Source organism: Odocoileus virginianus, chromosome 7 (genome assembly GCF_023699985.2).
Source record: "Odocoileus virginianus isolate 20LAN1187 ecotype Illinois chromosome 7, Ovbor_1.2, whole genome shotgun sequence".
Lineage (NCBI taxonomy): Eukaryota > Metazoa > Chordata > Mammalia > Artiodactyla > Cervidae > Odocoileus > Odocoileus virginianus.
Genome location: NC_069680.1, coordinates 49244013 through 49271052, shown reverse-complemented (window position 1 = coordinate 49271052; position 27040 = coordinate 49244013). Strand labels below are relative to the sequence as shown.

Genomic DNA, 27040 nt, shown 5'->3' with positions numbered 1-27040 from the left:
GTTAGGAATTTCTTTATTCCTTATCAAAACAATCTTAACAGTAAATGTAGGTTAAATGCTTTTATTTTTACATATAAGTTATCCTTTTTTGGATATATCTTTCATCAGGACTCTGCCACATTTACACTGTGTTCTTACAGTGAGAGGGTAAAATTGCACATGAATCTTATTCAAAGACCATGGTACTGTAACAGACAAAAAAAAACATGGAACTTAGGAGAGTGGAGAGTTTTACCACAAACACATTTAAACTTCTTCCCAGTTAAAAAAAAAAAAAATCTGTTGTTGCTTTAGAGATAACTTTATGAATTGAAAGGTCTTATAGGACAATCCAGATGAAGAGTCAGCAAGTATTTTAAGTAAATTCCAATGACCTGAACTTCATGTCCAAACTAGATATTCAGTGTTTTCTTTATTGCAAATATGATGTCTTTAACCTGAGGTACAGAGTTGTCTTCTAGAATCTTTGCATAAGGCATAGGCACATTGGCACCAGTGACAGGAACTGCAGGAGCATCCAGGAAATTGAACGCGGGGCCTTCCATGATCCTGGCACAGATTTCAGCTCCTACTCTGAATTGTGGCCAGCCTCCTTCCACGGTTACAAGGTGATTGGTCTTCATGACACTGGCTTCTATTGTTTCAATGTCCATTGGCCTGATGGTTCGCAAATTTATCACCTCACATTCAATTCCCTCTTTAGACAGCACTGTTGCAGCTTCTAAGCAGTGGCCCACGGGTCTTGAATAAGCAACTATAGTTACGTGTGTTCCTTGCCTTTCCATTTTGGCTTTTCCAATAGAGATCAGAAAATCTTTTGACTGAGCTTCTGAAGGAAGTTCAAAAGGTACTCCATACATCAATTCATTCTCCAGCACCACCAGACTGGGTTATTATCCCGAATGGCTGATTTAATAAGCCCTTTTGCATCCTCTGAACTCCAGGGGCTGACCACCTTTAAGCCTGGGCAATGCCCATACCAGGCAGCAAAACACTGTGAGTGCTCCTCAGCACGTTTTTCCCACTGCTTTTTCCTCCCATCCTTCAGCTCCTCTCTCCTGGGATTTGAGCCCAGCCAAAACCTGTGGTGTCTGGCTTCAGGACCTAATGAAGCTCAGGCTTTAATGTCTCATTGCAAAAATTTAGTGAGAGATACAGCAATAGGTAAGAGCTGGGTTTGTTTGGATTCAGAGCGAAGCACACACCACAGGGTGTGGGCCATCACAGAGGAGTGTGCAGTGGCCATGGAATGTGGTGTGGTTAGTTTTTGCAAGCTGGGTGATTTCATATGAGTGGGAAGATCATTCCAACAATTAGGGAGACACCCACTCTTAGGTCTTTTGACAGTGGCTTGGAACTGTCCTGGTGTCTCTGGGTGTGTCATTTTGTTTGCAGATGGAGGATCAAGGTTTAGTTGAATTTGACTTGTCATCTTGGACCCATCTGATTTTAATCTGTTTATGTTATGCCCTTGGGCTATGCCATTCTTTCAAAAGTTGTGTCCTGCCCCCCTCCCTCCTGTTTCATGCTCTTTTCCTGAGCCCACAATGTTGTCTCTACAATCTTCTGGAGGGATAACCAGAAAATAGCTGGCCCTTGTGAGAGAAATACTGTATAATATCCAATCCCTCTAGATATTCAGGCCTTCATCTTCCATGTTTCCTACAACATGTGCAACAACCGCATCTCTCAGTGAACCCGCTAGGGTGGTGACAGATACGCAATGCCTGCTAGAAGTCCATCTGTTGGTGGCATCTCTTCAAGGCAGTTTGGCTTCCAGGGATAATGTTTGCCACTTTGGGAGTTGGGCCCAAATCCTTGCCAGTCTTCTTCTAAAGTTACAAACATACCCCTAGATCAAATCTCCACTCCACTTTTATGGACCATCTGGTCTATTTCCTCTTATCAGTTTGTTCTTAAGTTGCTTACTAACTCCTACAGCCAGGACTCTGCCCCATTGTAGGCAACTTTGCTCCATCCCAGTTATTATTATTATTAAAATATTCCTAACTCCCCTAACAGGACGAGATAACCCACTCTTTGGTCGTTACTTAAGTTATTACCTAAAGTGGGTCTATGACAGTGAAATGTTTACCATTGGAGGCACTCTAACCTGCTCTTATGGAGGACTAGGGGAGAAAATCAGTGACTTATATTCCCTCAGAGCAATAAGAGAATAAGTCTTATGGCTATTTCTCCAGGTTCCCAGTCTCAGGGTACAAGCTTGGATTGCTTTACATCATGCTATCTATTCCCATCTGTGGTGAACAAACTGGCAATGAGTTAAGATTACAACCCAGCACTAGTCACGCGGAAGACCTTGGGGATGCCCAGCTCCAGTCTGGGGGTCCCATGAGGTTGACCTGCCTAGGATTCTGGTCCTCGAAAGGTTGTCACACCTCAACCTGCTTGGGGATTGGCCAGTCCAGGGGTTCCAGGAGGTCAACATGCCTCGACCTGCCCAGGGACCCAATTCTCAGGAGGCCAACCTGCCTTGACCTTCCCGGGGATTCAATATGCCAGAGGTTGTCATGTCTCAGCCTGCCTGGGGATCTGCACCCTGACCCAGGCAGGCCTGGCTCTCAGGTTGCAACAGTACTGGCTAGGATAAGCTTCAGAAAGACTCATCCCTAAAGGAAGCCCACCCGTGGAAATAGAAGGAAGCCTAGCTGTGGGACTATGCTCAGTCTCAGCAATAACTCAGGAGTCCAATGAGAACCACATTGCCTTTCTGGAAAGGCTAAAAGTGGCCCTCCAGAAGTTTACAGATCTGGACTTAGACTCTTACAAGGGGCAGGTGATTTTAAAGGACAAATTCCTACCCCAGTGTGCATCAGACATCAGGATAAAGTTACAATAGCTACAGCAGCAGAACCCTGCTGCCTCTTTAGATGAGATGGCCCAGACAGCCATCAATTTTATAACAGAGAACAGGAGTGTGAAGCCAAGGCTCAGGAAAGGGAGAAAAGGAAAGAGACAAGGCATGCCCAGATGCTGGCCTCCCTCCAGGGAAGCCCCATGGCAAAACCTGAGTCTTTGAAGGACATTGCCTAATCTGTTGACAGGCAGGACATTGGGCCAAAGTGTCCAAACCACGACAAGTCTCCTAAAATAGCTTGCTACAAATGCCATCAGTTGGGACATTGGATGGCACTCTGCCCTCAGCACCCAAGAGCCTCAAGATCAAGTGCCACGCCTTCCTTCATCATGGTTGAACAGGACTGAAATGGCCCACTCCAGCCAGCCCCCCTGTCACAGATAACCATCACGGGGCTGGAGTCAAGGGTGCAACAGGATGTGGCAGGTAGGTCCAAGAATTTCTTGGTTGACACAGGGACTACCTACTCTATCCTGATCTACTACTCCAAAGCCTTCTCCTCCCAAAGCTGTATCATTTTGGATGCTACAGAAAAAAACAATTGCTAAAAGATTTACCCAAGAACTTCTTTGTTGCTGGGATGGACAAATATTTTTCCACCAGTTTCTGGTGGTCCCTGAGTGTCCTTATTGGGAAGAGACATACTCACTAAACTGGGGACCACCCTTGTGATGGGAAGCTTTTCAGCCCCTAGAACCCTATAGCTTCTGGTTACTGCTGAGGACACCCTCTTACGCCCTCTCCAATAGAGAGGGACAAAAAACAATGGGAGTACAAAATTAAACCCAGGTGTGGGACCAGGGGACTCCTGGATGAGCCCACCAAGCTGAACTGGTCATCACATTGTCCTCTGAGATCCCCCTCGGTTTCCAAACCAGAAACAATATCGCCTCAGAAGAAAAGCTCAGGAGGGACTACTGCCTCTAATAAATTCCTTGCCTGTGGGCTATTGGTCCCCGCCAATTTGCTGTGTAACACCCCTATCCTCCCTGTAAAGAAAAAGATGGGACCTGGTGAATGGTTCAAGATCTCTGGATCATAAAATCATCCTACAGTACCCAATCCCTAAGTAATCTTGGGAGAAATCCCACCCAGTGCCAAGAGGTTTACAGTCTTGGATCTCAAAGATGCATTCTTTTGCATACCACTGGCTAAATAATCCCAGTATCTCTTTGCCTTTGAGTGGGAGGCTCCAGGAGAAAAATACCAACAGATGACTTGGACAATATTACCTGAGGGGTTCAGAGGTAGCCCCCACCCGTTTGGGCAGGCTCTTAGCTGGAATCTCCTAGGTGTGGACCTGGGACCTAATTGGAAAATGTTACAATACATAGATGACCTACAAATTTATTCTCCAGATGAGAAAAATGCCCAACAACATGCAGTTCAGGTTCTAAACTTTTTGGCAGAGAGGGGATATAAAGTCTCCTGTGCTAAGGCACCGATGATGACAAAGGTCACTTACCTGAAAGTTCATATTACCCATGGGTCCAGGAAGCTGTCCTCTGATCGAGTACAAGGAATCCTCCAGTTGCCCTCCCCACAACTCGAAAAAAGTTGCGAGCTTTCCTGGGGCTAACTGGGTATTATAGAATCTGGATATCCAATTATGGTCTAATTGCCCATCCCTTATATGAAAGCTTGAAGAGATGGGGTGATTCAATCCCACTGACATGGGGAACTCCTCAAAAGAAGGAAGAGGCTACACTAAAACAAGCCTTAACTCAAGCACCTACCTTGAGATTGCCAAACCCAGAAAAAGCATTACAACTTTATGTCCATGAAAAAGAAGGACTAGCCTTGGGAGTATTAACTTAAAGCTTGGGACCTGAGCCCCAGCCTGTAGCTTACTTATCCCAGAGGCTTGACCTAACTGCCTGAGGCTGGTATCCCTGCTTTTGAAATCTTGCAGCTATTGCAATCCTAATAGAAGATGCTTTAAAACTATCTTTTGGGGGAAAACTAACTGTTTTTACCAGCCACCGAGTGAAATAACTCCTAAATGGGAGAGGCCATTTATGGATGTCTAATCAAAGAACCCTCAGATATCAAGTCGTGTTGATGGAAAATCCAGGCCTGACTATATCCCCTTGTGAGGTTCTTAACTCAGCCACCCTCCTGCCTGTCTCCGAGGGCTCTCGCCCCTTTCACTCTTGCCTAGAAACCTTGGACCACTGGACAAACCCCCGAGAGGGATTGTCAGAAGATCCTCTGACCAATCCTGAGGAAATCTGGTACACTGATGGAAACAGCTTTGTCTTGGATGAAAAAGGAAGACCCAGATATGCAGTAGTCTCCAGTTTTGAAACCATAGAGGCTAAACCCTTGCCACTGGTGCTTCAGCCCAATTGGCTGAGCTCACAGCCCTGACTCAAGCTTTAGAGCTGGGAAAAGGAAAAAGAGTAGCCATTTACATTGACTCCAAGTATGCCTTTCTGGTGCTACATGCACATGCTGCTATTTGGAAAGAAAGAGGCCACTTGTCCACCTGAGGGTCCCCAGTCAAATATGGTGATCAAATCTTTAGGCTCTTGGAGGCAGTTCATCTGCCCACTGAGGTTTCAGTGTCCCACTGTAAAGGACACCAAAAAGGGAGAATGGAAGTGGCACGAGGGAACCAAGCAGCTGAGCAGGCAGCTAAGAGAGCAGCATTGAACAATGACCTAATGGGGTTGCCCTCTTAGTTCCACAGACTAATTTGCCAGAAACTCCTTTATATACTGAAGATGAGACTCTTAAGGCTAAGATTGAGGGCTTTCAAGAAGATCATATGGGGGTGGTTCCAAAAGGAGGGACTTCTTTTTCTGCCTGGGACCCTCCAATGGAAGTTGGTTAACTCCTTTCATGCCACCACTCATTTAGAGGAAAAGGCCCTACAAAGATTTCTAGAAAGGTCCTTCAGAGGAACAGGCCTCCAAATGACTATAAGGCAAGCGGTCTCCTCTTGTCCCATTTGCCAATTAAACGACCCCCAAGGAGCTCTAAGACCCCAGCTGGTGCAGCCCATCATATGACATGGGACCTACCCAGGAGAGGACTGGCAGATGGACTTCATCCAGATGCCAGTTTCTCAAGGGTATAAATACCTATTAGTCATGATAGATACACTCACAGGATGGATTGAAGGCTTTCACACCCAGAATGAGAAGACTGAGGAGGTGGTAAAAAAAAAAAACTGCTCCATGAAATAATTCCAATATTTGGTCTTCCCAGGTCATTACAAAGTGACAGTGGGACATCATTTACTTCTAAGGTCACCCAAGGGGCCACTAAAGCATTGGGCATTACTTATTATCTCCATTGTGCCTGGAGGCCTCAGTCTTCAGGAAAAGTAGAAAGAGCCAACCAATTAAAATCACAGATAACAAAGATAACCCAGGAGACCTCCCTAGAATGGAAGGAGACTTTACCAATAGTTCTTCTCTGCACCTGTACTGCCCCTAAGGAACAGGTTGGTCTTAGCCCTTATGAGATGCTATATGGGAGACCTTTGGTTTATATCAGTGACCTCTTCCTAAATCCAGAGGCTCAGACCCCCAAGTCTTATACCATGGCCATTGGGCAATTCCAACAGTATATACACTTGTGGGGTGTCAACCAGGACCCAAAAGGTTCTAAAGAGCCACCACTATATGCTCCAGGGACTCAAGTCTTAATTAAAGTCTGGAAAGATGGGTCCCCAAAGGCTCAACTGCAGCCCACATGGAAGGGCCCCTACCCTGTAATACTTTCTACCCCCACAGCAGTCAAGGTACCAGGACATGACTCCTGGATTCACTACTCATGAGTCAAGCATGGAAGAAAACAGAAGAGGACACTCAATACACCTGTGAGCCCCTGGGAGATCTCAGATAACTTTTCAGGACTACAAATGAGTGCCATTCTAATGAACACACCCCAAATTAAGTTTCCGGGGATAACATTTCTCAGGACAGCTCTAAAGAGCCAACAGCTTGGCAGGGGTTGTACTCTAAAACAGACAAGAGCTAGATCTCCTGATCCCTGAACAAGGAGGGACTTGAGCCATCTTGAATGAGATGTGTTGTTTCTGGGTAAATACCTCCAAATAAGTTAAAGTCTCACAGTCCTCAAGAAAAACATTCAGACCCTACAGGATCTCAAAGAATAAGCTGGAGAGTTCTTGGGGTGGCTACAGTCTCTCTTTGGGGGATCCTTCTGCTGGTGAGGGGGAATTTGGAGTTGGCGAATGCTCCTACTAATCCCTGTTACTACCATAATGATGCTGCTTATGATTGTTCCGTGTATAATCAATTGTCAAACCTGTTTTGTTTCTGCCCAGGTCAACAAGCTACAATATGCAGTGCTAGTTCAACAAGGATATATAAAACTACAGCTGACCATCGGAAAATATCACTCACCCTTAGATGGACACTGCTATAAGGACTCTGAGGCTTGAGACTAGCAAGAGAGGGAGGCCCAATGCCCCTTGCCATCCCCGTTCAGCAGGGAGTAGCCAGAGAGACTCGACACCCCTATTCCCAAAGAACTGGGCCTCCCATCTCTTGAGGGGGGAATGTTAGGTAATTAGAATAGGAAAAAGGAGTCCAAAATGGCAGTGGTTAAAAGACAAGAAGGGAAAAGCCCGCAAAAATAGAACAAAGGAAGGTCTGAGGGCCTGAGTGAGAACCTGAGGTAAAACAAACAGCCTTCCTGGCTAACCCAGCTTACATAGGGCAGGCTCAGGGGGAGAAGAAAAAACATAAAAAGAGGAGCCAAAATTAGGTCAAGAACTTCTCTTCTCTTCGTGTCTTTTGGGTTGGCCCACCTTTACACCTCAGGGATTTATTTTCCTCTGCTTTCTAAATAAAACTGAGTTGTAATAGAGAGCTGTAACACTGGTCTGATGGAGGAAATTACACGCGGCTGTAACACTAGTCCATCCATCGCTTCAAATTTTTATTGTGTTGAGACAGAACTGAGGAAATTACAAACTCCCCTGACATGACTGTCAGACTTATCCTTCAGCCACAAACAAATGTGAAAGTCAAAAAGTAATGGTCAGCAGCTCTTTTCAGGCATTCAACAGTAGATGTACAGGACTCCTATCGTTAAAAAGAAATGAGCTGAACAACTCATTTATCCTGGCTTTCTGATCATGAGCACTTTCCAAACCATAGCACAATGAGATAGAAAACAAACAGAGATCAATAGTGTCCACAGTAACAGTTTAGAGATTTGTGGTGGATGGAATTTGTGAAGTAAGTTAATAGAGAGAACATAGCAATTTAAAGATGAAACGTCAGAGATCTTTACCAAAGTTTTTTTTTTTCAGCCACTGGCTCTCCACTCAGGTCCAAGACTCCATGCAACTCAGAAGTGAATTCCTTATGGGCTGTGAGATGGATAGAGATTTTAAAGGTGAATAGTGTTGAGAATCATTAAAGGTCCACTGAGGCAGAGTAATGGGACCTTGTTCTGAATGAATACACTGGGTATTGGGAATTCAATTCATATGCTAAGAAAACCACATATTAGGGCTTTCATCTACTCTTGCCATGGAGCAGGAGTTTCCTTTAGACATGTTCTAATGAAGCCTAAAGCAAAGCCTCAAGAGGATCAAATGGAGCTATTATCAGCCAGAAAGAAACTCAACACACGTCAAGGAAGAAAAAACAGGGATTTTTTTTTAATGTTATGGTAAATCTGAAGTTGTACACTTAAAACTAACACAATATTGTAAATCAACTACAGTAAAAGAAAATTGTCGTTAAAGAAAATAACAAAATTTACTATCTTAAGCATTTTTCAGTGTGTAGTTATATGGGGCTTACTATATTCACATTGTTGTACAACAAATCTCTAGAAATTTTTTCATTCTGCAAAACTGAAAACTCTGTACCAATTGAAATTTCCCGTTTCCCTCTCCTATCAATCCCTGGCAACCATTATTTATTTTTATATGAGACTGATTATTTTCCCGATAGCTCAGTTGGTAAACAATCTGCCTGCAATGCAGGAGACCCTGGTTCGATTCCTGGGTCAGGAAGATTCCCTGGAGAAGGGATAAGCTACCCACTCCAGTGTTCTTGGGCTTCCCTGGTGGCTCAGCTGGTAAAGAATCCACCTGCAACGCAGGAGACCTGGGTTCAATTCCTGGGTTGAGAAGATCCCCAGGAGAAGTGAATGGCTGCCCACTCCAGTATTCTGTCCTGGAGAATTCTGTGGACTCCGTGGGGTCGCAAAGAGTTGGACATGACTGAGCGACTTTCACTTCGCATTCACACTTTTACAGTGAGAGCAGAATCTTATAATATGTCTTTTTGTGACTACCTTGTTTCAATTGGCATAATGTCCTCGAGATTCATCGATGTTGTCTAATATGATAATATTTCTTTCTTTTGAGCTGAATAATACTCCAATGTAGGTAAAAACACATTTTCCTTTAAAAATATTTTTTTACTGAATGATTCTTCAAATTCTATAGTGCTCTACAATTTTCAAAACTTTCATATGCATGATGTCATATACTACCACAATAACCCCTTTCCCCCATTATTCCTGTCTTGCCTTACCTCTCCCCACTGGTAACCACTGTAGTTTGTTCTCTGTATCTGTGAGTTATCTTCTTTTATATTGTAGTCACTGTTTTATTTTATATATCCCACATATAAGTGATATCATTCATATCATTCAATATTTGTCTTTCTTTGTCTTAATTCACTTAGCATAATGCCTCCAAGCTCATCCATGTTGTGGCAGTTGACAAAATTTCATTCTTTTTTTAAATGACCGAGTAGTATTCTATGGTATATATGTACCACACCTTCTTTGTTCATTCATTTTTTGATGGACATTTAGGGTGCTTTCATACCTCGGTAATTGTAAATAATGTTGATATGAACATTGAGGTGCATGTATAGTGGTTATACACACACACACACACACACACTTGGTTAATATGGTATATGGTAGTTCTATTTTTAGTTTTTTTGTGAAACCTCCATACTGTTTTCCACAGTGGCTGCACCAACTTATGTTTCTACCAACAGTGGAAATCCTCTTCAGCGTTTGTTATTTGTAGACTTGTTGTATATTACTTATAGACATTCCACATTCTCTCCAGCATTTGTCATGTAAGGACTTTTTAATATTAGCCATTCTGACTGGTGTGAGATGGAACCTCACTGTACATTTGACGTGTATTTCTCTAAAAATTAGTGATGTCGAGCATCTTTTCATGTGCCTGTTGGCCATTTGGATGTCTTCTTTAGAGAAGTGTCTATTTAGGTCCTCTCGTTTTTGATTTGGCTGTTTATATTTTTCTTGCTGAGTTGTATGACCTGTTTGTATATTTTGGAAGTAATCCCTTGTTAGTTTCAGCATTTGCAAATTATCTCATTTGGTAGGTTGTCTTTTCATTTCTTTTTTATGGGTTCCTTTTTTCTGCAAAAGCTTTTACGATTGACTCAGTTCAGTTCAGTTGCTCAGTCATGTCTCACTCTTTGCAACCCCATGGACTGCAGCACGCCAGGCCTCCCTGTCCATCAGCAACTCCTGGAGTTTACTCAAACTCATGTCCATTGAGTCAGTGATGCCATTCCAACCATCTCATCCTCTGTCATCCCCTTCTCCTCCCACCATTAATCTTTCCCCACATTAGGGTCTTTTCAAATGAGTCAGCTCTTTGCATCAGGTGGCCAAGTATTGCAGTTTCAGCTTCAGCATCAGTCCTTCCAATGAACACCCAGGACAGATCTCCTTTAGGATGGACTGGTTGGATCTCCTTGCAGTCCAAGGGACTCTCAAGAGTCTTCTCCAACACCATAGTTCAAAAGCACCAATTTTTCAGTGCTCAACTTTCTCTGTAGTCCAACTCTCACATCCATACATGACCACTGGAAAAGCCATAGCCTTGACCAGATGGACCTTTGTTGGCAAAGTAATGTCTCTGCTTTTTAATGTGCTGTCTACGTTGGTCATAACTTTCCATCCAAGGAGTAAGCGATTTTTAATTTCATGGCTACAGTCACCATCTACAGTGATTTTGGAGCCCCCCTCCCCAAAAAAGTCTGCCATTGTTTCCACTGTTTCCCCATCTATTTGCCATGAAGTGATGGGACTGGATGCCATGATCTTAGTTTTCTGAATGTTGAGCTTTAAGCCAACTACTTCACTCTCCTCTTTCACTTTCATCAAGAGGCTCTTTAGTTCTTCTTCACTTTCTGCCATAAGGGTGATGTCATCTACATATCTGAGGTTATTGATATTTCTCCCAGCAGTCTTGATTCCAGCTTGTGCTTCATCCAGCCCAGCAATTTGCATGATGTACTCTGCACATAAGTTAAAGCAGCCGGGTGACAATATACAGCCTTGACATACTCCTTTTCCTATTTGGAACCAGTCTGTTGTTCCCTGTCCAGTTCTAACTGTTGCTTCCTGACCTGCATACAGGTTTCTCAAGAGGCAGGTCAGGTGGTCTGGCATTTCCATTTCTTTAAGAATTTTCCACAGTTTGTTGTGATTCACATAGTCAAAGACTTTGGTGTAGTCAATAAAGGAGAAATAGATGTTTTTCTGGAACTCTCTTGCTTTTTTGATGATCTAGCAGATGTTGGCAATTTGATCTCTGGTTCCTCTTCCTCTTCTAAAACCAGCTTGAACATCTGGAACTTCTTGGTTCATGCATTGCTGAAGCCTGGCTTGGAGAATTTTGAGCATTACTTTACTAGCCTGTGAGATGAGTACAATTATGCGGTAGTTTGAACATTCTTTGGCATTGCCTTTCTTTGGGATTGGAATGAAAACCGACCTTTTCCAGTCCTGTGGTCACTGCTGAGTTTCCCAAATTTGCTGGCATATTGAGTGCAGCACTTTCACAGCATCATCTTTTAGGATTTGAAATAACACAACTGGAATTCCATCACCTCTATTAGCTTTGTTCGTAGTGATGCTTCATGAGGTCCACTTGACTTCACATTCCAGGATGTCTGGCTCTAGGTGAGTGATCACACCTTTGTGATTATCTGGATCGTAAAGATCTTTTTCCTACATGTCTTATGTGTCTTCTTGCCACCTCTTCTTAATATCTTTTGCTTCTGTTAGGTCCATACCATTTCTGTCCTTTATTGAGCCCATCTTTGCATGAAATGTTCCCTTGGTATCTCTAATTTTCTTGAAGAGATCTCTAGTCTTTCCCATTCTGTTGTTTTCCTCTATTTCTTTGCATTGATCGCTGAGGAAGGCTTTCTTATCTCTCCTGGCTATTCTTTGGAACTCTGCATTCAAATGGGAATATCTTTTCTTTTCTCCTTTGCTTTTTGCTTCTCTTCTTTTCACAGATTTGTAAGGCCTTCTCAGACAACCATTTTGCCTTTTTGCATTTCTTTTCCATGGGGACGGTCTTGATCCCTGTCTCCTGTACAATGACACAAACCTCCGTCCATAGTTCATCAGGCTCTCTGTCTATCAGATCTAGTCCCTTAAATCTATTTCTCACTTCCACTGTATAGTCATAAGGGATTTGATTTAGGTCATACCTGAATGGTCTAGTGGTTTTCCTTACTTTCTTCAGTTTAAGTCTCAATTTGGCAATAAGGAGTTCATGATCTGAGTCACAATCAGCTGATGGTCTTGTTTTTGCTGACTATATAGAGCTTCTCCATTTTTGACTGCATAGAATATAATCAATCTGATTTCAGTGTCAATCATCTGGTGATGTCCATGTGTAGATTCTTCTCTTTTGTTGTTGGAAGAGTGTGTTTGCTATGACCAATGTGTTCTCTTGGCAAAACTCTATTAGCCTTTGCCCTGATTCATTCCATACTCCAAGGCCAAATTTGCCTGTTACTCCAGGTGTTTCTTGACTTCCTACTTTTGCATTCCAGTCCCCTATAATGAGAAGGACATCTTTCTGTGGTGTTAGTTCTAAAAGGTCTTGTAGGTCTTCATAGAACCGTTCAACTTCAGCTTCTTCAGTGTTATTGGTTGGGCCATAGGCTTGGATTACTGTGACATTGAATGGTTTGCCTTGGAAACAAATGGAAATCATTCTGTTATTTTTGAGATTGCATCCAAGTGCTGAATTTTGGACTCTTTTGTTGACCATGATGGCTACTGCATTTCTTCTAAGGGATTCCTGCCCACAGTAGAAGATATAATGGTCATCTGAGTTAAATTCACCCAGTCCAGTCCATTTTAGTTCACTGATTCCTAGAATGTCAATGTTCACTCTTGCCATCTCCTGTTTGACCACTTCCAATTTGCCTTGATTCATGGACCTAACATTCCAGGTTCCTATGCAATATTGCTCTTTACAGCATCGAACCTTGCTTCTATCACCAGTCACATCCACAACTGAATATTGTTTTTGCTTTGGCTCCATCCCTTCATTCTTTCTGGATTTATTTCTCCACTGATCTCTATTTGCATATTGGGCACCTACTGACCTGGGGAGTTCCTCTTTCAGTTTTCTATCAATTTGCCTTTTCCTACTGTTCATGGGGTTCTCAAGGCAAGAATTCTGAAGTGGTTTGCCATTCCCTTCTCCAGTGGACCACATTCTGTCAGACCTCTCCACCATGACCTGACCATTTTGAGTGGCCCCACACAGCATGGCTTAGCTTCATTGAGTTAGACAAGACTGTGGTCCTGTGATCAGATTGGCTAGTTTTCTGTGGTTATGGTTTTAGTGTGTCTGCCCTCTGATGCCCTCTCGCAACACCTACCGTCTTACTTGGGTTTCTCTTACCTTGGACATGGGGTATCTCTTCACGGCTGCTCCAGAAAAGCGCAGCCGCTGCTCCTTACTTTGGACAAGGGGTATCTTCTCCCTACTGCCCCTCCTGACCTTGAAAGTGGAGTAGCTCCTCTTGGCCCTCCTGCACCCCTGCAGCAGCCGCTCCTTTGAGGTGGGGTTGCTCCTCTCGGCCGCTGCCCCTGACCTCGGACATGGGGAAGTTCCTCTGCACCGCTCCTGAGCTGTCACAGCCTGGTGCTCTCGGTCACCACCCCTGACCTTGGGCAAGGGGTAGCTCCTCACCTCCATGCTTCTGTGCGGTCCATCACAGCAGAGGATGTTTTACCTCATCTCTTCTAGAAATTTTGGTGTTATGTCTTTAAGTCCTTTAAGCTCATTTTAGAGGGTGTGTTTTAACTTCATTGATTTACATGTGGCACTCCAACTTTCCCAACAACATTTGCTAAAGAGACTGTTTTTCCCATTGTGTATTCTTGCAGCATTTGTCAAATATTAATTGACTGTAGGTGTGTGAGTTTACTTATGGGCTCAGTATTCTTTGCCATTGATTCATATGTCTCTTTTTGTGTCAGTATCATGCTGTTTTGATTATTGTAGCTTTGTAGTATTGTCTGAAGGCACAAGCCTTCTGCTTTGTGCTTTCTTTTCAGGATTAATTTGGCAATTCTGGGTCTTTAATGGTTTCATATAAATTTTAGGATTATTTGTTCTAGCTCTCTGAAAAATGTCAAGGGTTGTCTGAAAGGGCTCATGGTAACTTTGTAGATGGCTTTGGGTAGGATGGCCATTTTAACAATATGAATTCTTCCAATCCTAGGGCATGGATTATCTTTCTATTTCTTTGAATCATCTTCAGTTTCCTTAACTAATGTTTCATGGTTCTCAGCATATAAATCTATCACCTCCTTGATCAGGTTTTTTCCTAAGTATTTTATTTTGAGGGGTGTGATCTTAAAAGTTATTTTTCTTACATTTCCTTTCTGATCTTTTTTTGTTAGTATAGAGAGATGAAACTAACTTATTTATGTTAAAGATGTATCCTATTACCTTGCTGTTTTTTTTTTTTCAATTCTAGTAGTTTGTGTGGCATTTTAGGGTTTTCAATATACTGTCTCACATAATCTGCATATAATGATAATTTTACCTTTTCCCTTCAATTCTGGATACATTATATTTCTTGTCTGATTGCTGTGACTAGGGTTTCCAATACCATGTTGAATAGAAGAGGTGAGAGTAGGCATCCTTGTCTTGTTCCAGATTTTAGCAGAAAGGCTTTCAAGTTTTTACCATTGTGTATTATATTGGCCTTGTCATAAATAGTTTTTATTATATTGAGATATATCCCTTGTATATACCCACTTTGGTAACAGTTTTTATCATGAATGGGTGTTGAATTTAGTCAAGTGCTATCCCTGCATCTATTGAGATGATCACATGGTTTTTGTTTTTTTCTTTTATGTGGTGTATCACATTGATTTATTTCCTTATGTTGAACCACCCTTGAGTTTAGGATGAGTCTTTCTTAGTTGTGGTTATATGATCTTTTTTATGTGTTGTTGAATTCAGCCTGCTAATAGTTTGTTAAGAAGTTTTGCATATATATTCATCAAAGATATTGGCCTATAATTATCTTTTTTGGTGGTGTACTTGTCTGGTTTTGATATCAGGGTGATGGCTTCGTAGAATGTCTTTGGGAGCATTCCCTCTTTCTTCAGTCTTTTGGAAGTTTTTTGTGTGTTTGGTAGAATTCACCTGTGAAGCTATGTGGGCCTGGATTTCTAGGGAGATTTTTTCATTTGTTTGTTTTTCTTATTATAGATTGTCTTTCACTTCTAGTGATCAATCTGTTCAAGTTATTTATTTCTGCTTGATTCACTTTTGGTGATATATATAAATGGCAACCCACTTCAATATTCTTGCCTGGGAAATCCCATGGATAGAGGAGCCTGGTGGGCTACAGTCCATAGGGTCACAAAAGAATTGGATACAACTTAGCAACTGAAGAACAATGATGGAAGTTTATAGAAACTTGTCCATCTTTTTTAGGTTGTTGAATGTTGGTGTATAATTGTTCATAGTATTCTGTTATGATTTTTTGTATTTCTGTGGTATCATTTCTGATTTCTCCTGTTTCTCCTTACTTTGTTCATTTGGGTCTTCCCTCTTTTCTTCTTGGTGAGCCTGGTCACAGGTTTACCAATTTTGTTTACTGTTTAAAATAACCAGCTCTTGATTTTATTGATTTTTTCTTTTGTTTTTTAATCTCCATGTTACTTATGTAGTCTCTGATCTTTAATATTTCCTTCCCTCTACTGAACTTAGGTTTTGTTTGTTCTACTTTTTATAATTTTTTACCTGGTAGGTTAGGATGTTTATTTGAGATTTTTCTTGTTTGTTAAAGAAGTCCTATGTATCACTATGTATTATATGTATCAATATAAGCTTCCCACTAAGAACTGCTTTTGCTATATCCCATAGATTTTGTGAAGTTTTGTTTCATTGTCATTTGCCGCAAGGTATTTTTAAATTTCTTCTTTGATTTCATTGTTGACCCTATGGGTTTTTAGTAGCATGTTATTTAGTCTCCATGTAATTTTTTTTTTCTTTTCTTTTTCTGTGGTTGTTTTTTTTCCTTTCATATAGTTGTGTTCAGAAAAGATGCTTGAAATATTTTCTGTCCTCTTTAATTCATTGAGGCTTATTTTGTGCTTGGAAATTAAAAGATGCTTACTTCTTGGAAGAAAAGCTATAACAAACATAGACAGCATGTTAAAAACCAGAAACATTGCTTTCCAACAACGGTCCATAAAGTCAAAGCTATGGTTTTACCAGTAGTCATGTATGGATGTGAGAGTAGGACCATAAAGAGGAACTCTGAAAAATTTACCCTTTGAACTGTGGTATTGGAAAATTCCCTTGAGAGTCCCTTGGACAGTAAGGAGGTCAAACCAGCCAATCCTAAAGGAAATCAGCCCTGCATATTCATTGGAAGGACTGATGCTGAAACTGAAACTCCAGTACTTTGGCCACCTGATGTGAAGAACTGACTCCTTAGAAAACACCCATATGCTGGGAAAGATTGACGGCAGGAGGAGAAGGGGACAACAAAGGATGAGATGGTTGTATGGTATCATCGACTCAGTGGACATGAGTTTGAGCAAACTCTGGGAGTTGGTGATGGACAGGGAAGCCTGGGGTGCTGCAGTCCGTGGGGTTGCAAATAGTCATACATGACTGAGCAACTGAACTGAATATTGTGCCTTAGTATTTAGTTGGTTCTAGATAAAATATCTTTGTGCACTTGAAAAGAATGTGTATCCTGCTCTTTAGAATGTAATATCTGAGTGTGTATCCTGTGCTTTTTGGATGTAATATCCAGAAAATATCAGTGAAGTCTAACTGTTCTATTGTTACCATTTAGGATTTCTGTTGCTGAATTCATTTTCTGTCTCAATCTGCCCATTGATGTGAGTGGGTTCTTAAAATCTCCTACCATTATTATATTCCCATAAGTTTATCCCATTATGTCTATTAGTATTTGTTTTATGTATTTGGGTGCTCCTATATTGGGTACATGGGCTTCCCTGGTAGCTCAGCTGATAAAGAATCTGCCTGCAATGCAGAAGACCTGGGTTTGATCCCTGGGTTGGGAAGATCCTCTGAAGAAGGGAATGGCTACCCACTCCAGTAGGGAAGACCACTAGACCATTCAGGTATGACTTAATCATGCCTTTCAATTATACAGTGGAAGTGGCAAATAGATTCAAGGGATTAAATCTGATAGAGTGCCTGAAGAACTATGGACAGAGGTTTGTAATGTTGTACAGGAGGCTGTGATCAAAACCATCCTCAAGAAAAAGAAATGCAAAAAGGCAAAATGGTTGTCTGAGGAGGCCTTACAAATAGCTGAGAAAAGAAGAGAAGCCAAAAGCAAAGGAGAAAAGGAAAGATATACCCATCTGAATACAGAGTTCCAAAGAATATCAGGGAAAGATAAGAAAGCCTTCCTAAGGGATCAATGCAAAGAAATAGAGGGAAACAATAGAATGGGAAAGACTAGAGATCTCTTCAAGAAAATCAGAGATACCAAGGCAACACTTCATGCACAGGTGGGCACAATAAAGGACAGAAATGGTGTGGACCTAAAAGAAGCAAAAGATATTAAGAAGAGGTGGCAAGAAGACACAGAAGAACTGTACAAAAAAGGTCCAAATGCCTCAGATAATCATGATGGTATGATCACTCACTTAGAGCCAGACATCCTGGAATCCGAATTCAAAGGGGCCTTAGGAAGCAAAGCTAGTGGAGGTGATGGAATTCCAGCTGAGCTATTTCAAATCCTAAAAGATGATTCTGTGAAAGTGCTTCAATCTATATGCCAGCAATTGGGAAATCTCAGAAGTGGCCACAGGACTGGAAAATGGTCAGTTTTCATTCCAATCCCAAAGAAAGGCAATGCCAAAGAATGTTCAAACTACTGCATAATTGCACTCATCTCACACGCTAGCAGAGTAATGCTCAAAATTCTCCAAGCTAGGCTTCAATAGTACATAAACCAAGAACTTGCAGATGTTCAAGCTGGATTTAGAAAAGGTAAAGAACCAGAGATCAAATTGCTAACATCCATTAGATCATAGAAAAATCAAGAGAGTTCCAGAAAAACATCTACTTCTGCTTCATTGACTACGCCAAAATCTTTGACTGTGTGGATCACAACGAACTGTGGAAAATTCTTAAAAAGATGGGAATACCAGTCCACCTGACCTGCCTCCTGAGAAACCTGTATGCAGGTCAAGAAGCAACATTTAGAACAGACATGGAATAATGGACTCGTTCCAAATTGGGAAAGGAGTATGCCAAGGCTGTGTATTATCACCCAGCTTATTTAACTTATATGCAGAGTATATATATGAACTGCCAGGCTGGATGAAGCACAAACTGGAATCAGGATCATTGGGAGAAACATCAATAACCTCAGCTATGCAGATGTACACCACCCTTATGACAGAAAGAGAAGAGGAACTGAAGAGCCTCTTGATGAAAGTGAAAGAGGACAGTGGAAAAGTTGGCTTAAAACTCAACATTCAAAAAATTAAGATCATGGCATCTGGTCCCATCACTTCATGGCAAATAGATAGGGAAACAATGGAAACAGTGACAGACTTAATTTTGGGGGGCTCAAAAATCACTGCAGATGGTGACTTCAGCCATGAAATTACAAGATTCTTGCTCCTTGGAAGAAAAGCTATGACAAAACTATATAGTATATTAAAAAGCAGAGACATTACTTTGCCGAGAAATGTCTGTCTGGTCAAAGTGATGGTTTTTTCAGTAGTCATGTATGGGTGTGAGGATTGGACTATAAAGAAGACTGAGCACCGAAAAATTGGTGCTTTTGAACTGCGGTGTTGGAGAAGACTCTGGAGAGTCCCTTGGACTGCAAGGAGATCAAAGCAGTGAACCCTAAAGGAAATCAGTCCTGCAAATTCATTGGAAGGACTGATGCTGAAGCTGAAACTCTAATACTTTGGCCACCTGATGCAAATAACTGACTCCTTGGAAAAGACTGTGATGCTGGGAAAGGTTGAAGGCAAAGGAGAAGGGGACGACAGGATGAGATGGGTGGATAGCATCACAACTCGATGGACATGAGTTTGAGCATGCTCCAGAAGTTGGTGATGGACAGGGAAGCATGGCATGCTGTAGTCCATGCTGTCACAAAGTGTTGGACATGACTGATTGACTGAACTGATATTGCGCACATATATGTGGATGAGTGTAATATCTTTTCCTGTATTGATCCTTTTTATCATTATATAGTATCTTTTCTCTTTAACCTTTGTTTTAAAGTGCATTTTGTCTAATATGAATATGTGACCCATGCTTTCTTTTCAGTTTAATTTGCATAAAAAAATTTTCCGCTGCTAACTTTCAGTCTATGTATGTCCTTTTTCCTGAAGGGGACCTCTTGTAGGCAGCGTATTATAGGCTCTCAATTTTTAACCCAGTCTGCCACTCTGTGTCTTTTGATTGGGACATTTAGTCCATTCACATTTAAGGTAATTATTGATAGATATGTATTTGTTGCCATTTATTATTATTGACACCTTGTTTTCCTATTGATTTTATATTTCTTCTTTTTTCCTTTTTCCTTTTGTGTTTTGATGATTTTCTTTTGTATTATGCTAGAGTTGTCGTCTTTTCTGTTTTTGTGAATCTATTGTATGTTTTTGATCTATGGTTTCCTTGTTTTTCAATTATATAACCCGTTCCTATATCTACTTGCTTTAGAATGGTAGCCATATAGCTTCAAACACATTCTCAAAAAAAAAAAAAAAGAAAAAGAAAAATTTACATTTTCTTACTTTCCTCCCCCACATTTTATGATTTCTTGTCCTTTTCCATATCTTCATGTTCATCGTTTTGCTGTTCATTGTGATTATCTTCACTTTTGCAGAAGTTTTTTTATTTTTTTAAGTCTGTGTACTAGCCTTATTGATGTGATTCACTTTCCAGTTATGCAAATCACCTAAATGTTAAACCTAAGATAATAACAGGTGCAGAGGAAGACGTTCAAGCAAATATTTCTTAGCTGCTGTCAGAACACCAGTACATAAAAAATTGATAAATTAGGCTTTATCAAAGTTATAAAATTCTGATCTTTGCTATTCCTTGAAAGACTCTAATAAGCTCATGAGCTAGCAAGCCATAAGTTGAATATAATATATTCGAATATGGGCTTTATCTGTAATTTCTTTAAATGGACAAATGGTTTATACATACACTTCACTTTTGAAGATATAAAGGCAATATATAAGCACACGAAGGAATATTAACATAATTAGGCATTGTTGTTGTTGTTTTTCAGTTGCTAAGTTGTGTCCAACTCTTTACGACCCCATGGACTATAGCACACCAGTCCTTCACTGTCTCTTGCAGTTTGTTCAGATTCATGTCCATTGAGTCGGTGATGCCATCCCACTGTATCATTCTCTGTTGCCTCCTCTCCTCCTGCCCTCAGTCTTGTCCAGCATCAGGGTCTTTTCCAGTGAGTCAGCTCTTTGCATCAGGTGGTGAAAGTACTGGAGCTTCAACTTCAGCAACAGTCATTCCAATGAATATTGGTTTTCATTGTTGAAAATAATGAAACATTCAGGGTTGATTTCCTTTAGGATTAACTTGTTTGATCTCTTTGCTGTCCAAAGGACTCTCAAGTCTTCTCCAACACCACAATTCAAAAGCATCAGTTCTTCTGCATTTAGCCTTCTTTATGGACCAATTCTCACATCTCTGCATGACTGCTGGAAAAACCATAGCTTTGACTACATGCACTGTTGTTGGCAAAATGATGTCCCTCCTTTCTAATAGACTATCTAGGTTTATCTAGAGCTTCCCTTGTGGCTCAGCTGGTAAAGAATCTGCCTGCAATGCAGAAGACCTGAGTTCGATCCCTGGGTTGGGAAAATCCCCTGGAGAAGGGAAATGCTACCCAATCCAGTATTCTGGCCTGGAGAATTCCATGGACTTTATAGTCCATAGGGTTGCAAACAGTTGGACACAACTGAGCAACTTTCACTTCACTCTAGGTTTATCATAGCTTTCCTTCTAAGGAACAAACTTCTCTTAATTTCGCGGTTGCAGTCACTGTCTGTGGTGATTTTTGGAGCCCAAGAAAATAAAATCTGTCACTGCTTCCCTTTTTTCCCTTCTATTTGCCATGAAGTGATGGGATCAGATGCCATTATCACAGTGGTATAATATCAGAAATCTATAGCAAAGGGAAATTCTGAAAATTCACAGATATTTACAAATCAAATAATACAGTCTTGAATGGATCAAAGACAAAAATCACAAAAGAAACTAAAAAATATTTTGAGGTGAGTGAAAATAAAAACAGTGTGCTACTGTTTATAATTGCCAGGACATGGAAGCAACCTAGATGCCCATCAGCAGATGAATGGATGAGGAAGCTGTGGTACATATACACCATGGAATATTACTCAGCCGTTAAAAAGAATTCATTTGAATCAGTTCTAATGAGATGGGTGAAACTGGAGCCCATTATACAGAGCGAAGTAAGCCAGAAAGAGAAAGACCATTACAGTATACTAACACATATATATGGAATTTAGAAAGATTGTAATGATAACCCTATATGCAAAAAAAGAAAAAGAGACTCAGATGTATAGAACAGACTTGTGGACTCTATGGGAGAACCCGGGGGTGGGATGTTTCAAGAGAACAGCATCGAAACATGTATATCTAGGGTGAAACAGATCACCAGCCCAGGTTGGATGCATGAGACAAGTGCTCAGGCCTGGTGCACTGGGAGGACCCAGAGGGATGGGGTGGAGAGGGAGGTGGGAGGGGGGACCGGGATGGGGAATACATGTAAATCCATGGCTAATTCAATGTATGACAAAAACCACTGCAATGCTGTAAAGTAATTAGCCTCCAACTAATAAAAATAAATGGGGAAAAAAAAAAAAAAAAACAGTGTGCTACTGTTTATAATAGCCAGGACATGGAAGCAACCTAGTTGCCCATCAGCAGACGAATGGATAAGGAAGCTGTGGTACATATACACCATGGAATATTACTCAGCCATTAAAAAGAATTCATTTGAATCAGTTCTAATGAGATGGATGAAACTGGAGCCCATTATACAGAGTGAAGTAAGCCAGAAAGATAAAGAACATTACAGCATACTAACACATATATATGGAATTTAGAAAGATGGTAATGATAACCCTATATGCAAAACAGAAAAAGAGACACAGATGTACAGAACAGACTTTTGGACTCTGTGGGAGAAGGCGAGGGTGGGATGTTTCGAGAGAACAGCATCGAACCATGTATATTATCTATAGTGAAACAGATCACCAGCCCAGGTTGGATGCATGAGACAAGTGCTCGGGCCTGGTGCACTGGGAAGACCCAGAGGAATCGGGTGGAGAGGGAGGTGGGAGGGGTGATTGGTAACTCCATGGCTGATTCATGTCAATGTATGACAAAATCCACTTCAATATTGTAAAGTAATTAGCCTCCAACTAGTAAAAATAAATGAAAAAGAAAACAGTGTGCTAAAATTATAGGATACAGTTAAAACTGTTATTTGAGAGAAACTTGTTGTTGATACCTATATGTAGAAAGAAGAAAGATCTTAAATTGATAATTTAATGTTACTTCTAAAAATAACTAGACAAAGAAGGAGAAATATTGTTTGGCATCCCTTATATGTGGAATCTAAAAAGAAATGATACAGATGAAATTGCAAAACAGAAACAGACTCACAGACTTCAAGAACAAACTTTTGGTTGAGGGATGAAGGGGGCAGGGATGAGGGGAAGGGAAGTCAGGGAATTTGAGATCGACATATACACATTGCTATTTAAAATGGATAATCAATAAAGACCTGCAGAACCCTGCTCAATATTATGTGGCAGCCTGGATGGGAGGGGAGTTTGGGGAGAGTGGATAAATGTGTATGTATAGCTGGGTCCCTTTGCTGTTCACCTGAAACTATCAAAACATTGCTAATTGGCTATACCCCAACACAAAATAAAAAGTTAAAAAATAAAAGGAACCAGGAAAGAGAAAACTAAAACCAAAGCAATCAAAAAGAAAAAAAATAAGATTATAGGATAATCTTTAATAAATAATAAATAAAATTGAGGAAAGAAAAATAGGTTAAATCAAATGTTTGTTCTTTGAAAAGGTCAATAGAATTGACAAATCTTTATTTAGTTAGATCCACTGTGAAAAAAAGAGAAGATTCAAATTACTAAAATCAGAAATGTCAAGAAGGGGGCATTATTTCTGACCTTACAGAAATAAATCCAGTGATTTGAGAAATGAAGCTTCCGTAAGTTTACTTCTGCCTTGAGCCAGTCAGACTTTGGAGAGATCTACACTGTCCTTTGAGGCAGATGTACTGACTAAGGTGTAACAGGTCAGGAGAGTTTGAGAAGAGTGACCCACAGGTCAGACTGAACTGGCAGGTGTTTTTCAGCTGTCTCACTTAGTAGTTTTTTAAAAATTTTAAATAAGTTAATGATATGTAAAAGTCAGGAGATTTCACATTTAAAATTTTATGACTTCTATAGAAAAATCTGAAGATTTAGCTGACTACATTTCAGCATGACAGCTATTAGATATAGCTGAGAAGGACCCTGATCTTCGGAGGAGCCATGTATTTCTATTTCTTCATAGCCCTGTTGTCTTATGCCTCATCATTGCTTTCATTTACTCAATCTTCTAGCCCTCCTAAGAATATTTTCATCTCTGTTAACAGACCTAGATCCATGACCGATTCAGCCCAATATTCAGTGTATGACAGAAGTTCATTTTCTTAATATTAACCATTTTAATTCCTCTTGTAGATGTATGAACAGAGATATAAGAACATAAAAAGCTTTACTTAAGTTCACACAACCAGCCAGTGGCAGATACGAAACTAGAACCTTAGGCATGTCTGTCAATTCTTTTACACTGCATCCTGCCAATTTTAAGTCTTCCAGATCCTTTTGACAAGTCTTTAAATATTACCTGTACTAGTTCTTTGAGTTATGAATTCTATGTTTGTTAACCTCTGTATAAAAATGCCTTCTCATGAATTGTCTGAGTTTTGCCTCTTTGCAAGGCTGGTATGAAGAGGTTTGGTTTAAAAAATTTCATATTCACCCCTTTTCCATAACCTCTTTTAAAATATGCTTTGGTCATTTCTTCTCCAGCCTTTGTCTTTTTTTTTTTTTTAATGATTTAAAGGTGAAAAGTGTTCATTTCCTTTCCATATTTCTGCCCTGAGTTGAGCAGTTTGGGTTCATGGGGTAGTTCAGCTCCATGACACCCTTCAAGTCCTCCATTTTCCCTGTCTTCTTCACTAAGGACCACCTGGAGCAGAGGAACTGCAGCTCAAGAGCTCCAGGCCAGCCTGCTCCCTGTGTTAATGTATAGAGGTTCACTAGGACGCAACCACACCGTGTATGTATATGTTATCTATCTATGGCTGCTTTGAGGCTGCAAGCACAGAGATGAGAATTTCAGTGGCTTCATGGCTGCAGCGTATGCAGTATTTACTGTCTGACTCTTTACAGACAATGTCTAGCCTTTGTCTTTTAAAGAGCCTTAACTTCTTTGTGGGGCTTGCCTAGAGTCTAGAGGTCAGTTGGCTGTAGGTTTCTGTTTGATGCTTTAGGAAGACTCAAGGAATATGTTTGTAAGATTGCCTTCCACTCTACCTGCAAAGACCACCCCATTTAAAAGGAAGCTCCTTATGAGGGGAAAAAGGCTCAGCCCAAGAGCTGTTGAGAATTTCCACATCGCTCTCCATAGGTTCACTCTCATGCTCTACCATTTCTTTCCAGTGACTTTTCTAAACTTCAACTTTTCATTTTCAGCCCTTTACACAAAATTGTCCTTAATCCATTTATAGTGATGTTTTTCTGTTTATTTTTTACTTTTGCTTTTTTATCTCCTAATTCCTGCTCTTAATCCCTAATCATCTATATTTATATGAGTTTTGTCTAAAATTTTATTTCATGGATTTTTGTCCTTTGTCTCTATTGCTTTTAGAGTTTAAACCTTTAATCTCATTGACCTCTAGCCTTTTATACTGTATTTTACATGTCATTTATCTTCTTTTGTGATTTTGACTGTTGATCTTTTGCCTTCATTAGACTTTTTAGTCTCCCATTTTAATCCATACTTTATTTTTCCTCCCTTCTCAATGTTTTAATGTTACTGTCTTTCTAACCTCCCATTCTTCCTTAATTGTTAAAAGCTGATCAATTTTTTAAGTCATGACTGACAGAGAGTGTGATCATAGAAGGAATAACCACAGAGAAGATCAGTACTAGAATCCAGGGCAAGGGTAAGCTTTCATTTCTGCCCATGCTGCCTTCATGGGTCTCCTCTGTTTTTAAGAATTTTTATTGGAGTATATAGTTGATTTGATTGGAGTGTAGTTGTGTTAGTTTCAGGTGTACAGAAAAGTGAATCATGTATATCTGCCTTTTTTTATATTCTTTCCCCACATAGGTCATCAGAGAATATCAAAGAGTTCCCTGTGCTATACAGTAGGTCCTTATTAGTTATCTATTTCATATGTAGCAGTGTGCGTATGTCAACCCCAATATCCCAATTTATATCCCCACCTTACCCCCTAATAATGACGTTTGTTCTCTACATCTACAGCTCTGTTTCTGTTTTGTAGATACGTTCATTTGTACTCTTTTTAGATTCCATATATAAGTGATGTCATATCGCTTTGATGTCTTATATTACTCATGACAATCTCCAGGTCCATCCAGCTGCAAATGACATTATTTCATTCTTTTCAATGGCTGAGTAATATTCTACTGTATATTTGTACCACATTTTCTTTATCCATTCCTCTGTTGATGGTCATTTAGGTTGCTTCCATGGCCTGGTTATTGTAAATAGTATGGAGTGACTTCACTTTCACTTTTCACTTTCAAGCATTGGAGAAGGAAAAGGCAACCCACTCCAGTGTTCTTGCCTGGAGAATCCCAGGGACGGGGGAGCCTGGTGGGCTGCTGTCTGTGGGGTCGCACAGAGTCGGACACGACTGAAGAGACTTAGCAGCAGCTGCTATGAATATTGGGATGCATGTATCTTTTGCGATAATGGTTTTCTTTGGATATGTGCCCAGGAATGGAATTGCTGAGTCACACGGTAGCTCTGGTTTTTGTTTTTTAAGGAACATTCATACTGTTTTCCAAGGGCCTCCCTGGTAGCTCAGCTGGTGAAGAATCTGCCTGCAATGCAGGAGACTCTGATTCAATTCCTGGTTTGGGAAAATCCCCTGAAAAGGGATAGACTACCCACTCCAGCATTCTTGGGCTTCCCTGGTGGCTCAGATGGTAAAGAATCTGCCTGCAATGCAGGAGACCTGGGTTCAATCCCTGGGTTGGGAAGATTCCCCAGAGGAGGGCATGGCCACCCACTCCAGTATTCTTGCCTGGAGAATCCCCATGGACAGAGGAGCCTGGCGGGCTACAGTCCGTGGGGTCACAAAGAGCTGGACACGACTGAGTGACTATGCATGGCACAGCACAGCATACTGTTTTCCATAGTGGCTGCATCAGTTTACATTCCCACCAACAGTGTAGGAGGGTTCCCTTTTCTCCACACCCTCCAGAATGTATTGCTGTAAATTTTTTTGATGATGGCCATTCTGACTCGTATGAGCTGATACCTCATTGTAATTTTGATTTGTATTTCTCTAATTAATAATATCATTTGCTTGTCTTTCTCCCAAACTTTTCATCTTTTTCTTGTGATTTCATAAGAGTGTTGAACATTTGAGGTTAGCAGTGGTCATACAGGATTCACCTAGAATCAAAAGGAATGAAAAGATTTATTTCATGTGGAACATTATTTTATTGATATTTATTTCAATTACTTCATCTTTAATGTGTAAT

At 40.7% G+C, this 27040-nt stretch overlaps 1 protein-coding gene across 1 annotated transcript; it reads right to left on the bottom strand.

The window, feature by feature from the left end:
* Positions 1-362: 362 nt before the first annotated feature.
* LOC139035890 (pyruvate dehydrogenase E1 component subunit beta, mitochondrial-like) lies at positions 363-13883 on the bottom strand. The gene is given in 5 exon segments (XM_070469835.1): positions 363-881; positions 884-1058; positions 3436-3503; positions 4344-4457; positions 13587-13883. Coding segments are annotated over 5 exon segments (1143 nt in total). The 3' UTR covers positions 363-392.
* Positions 13884-27040: the final 13157 nt, after the last annotated feature.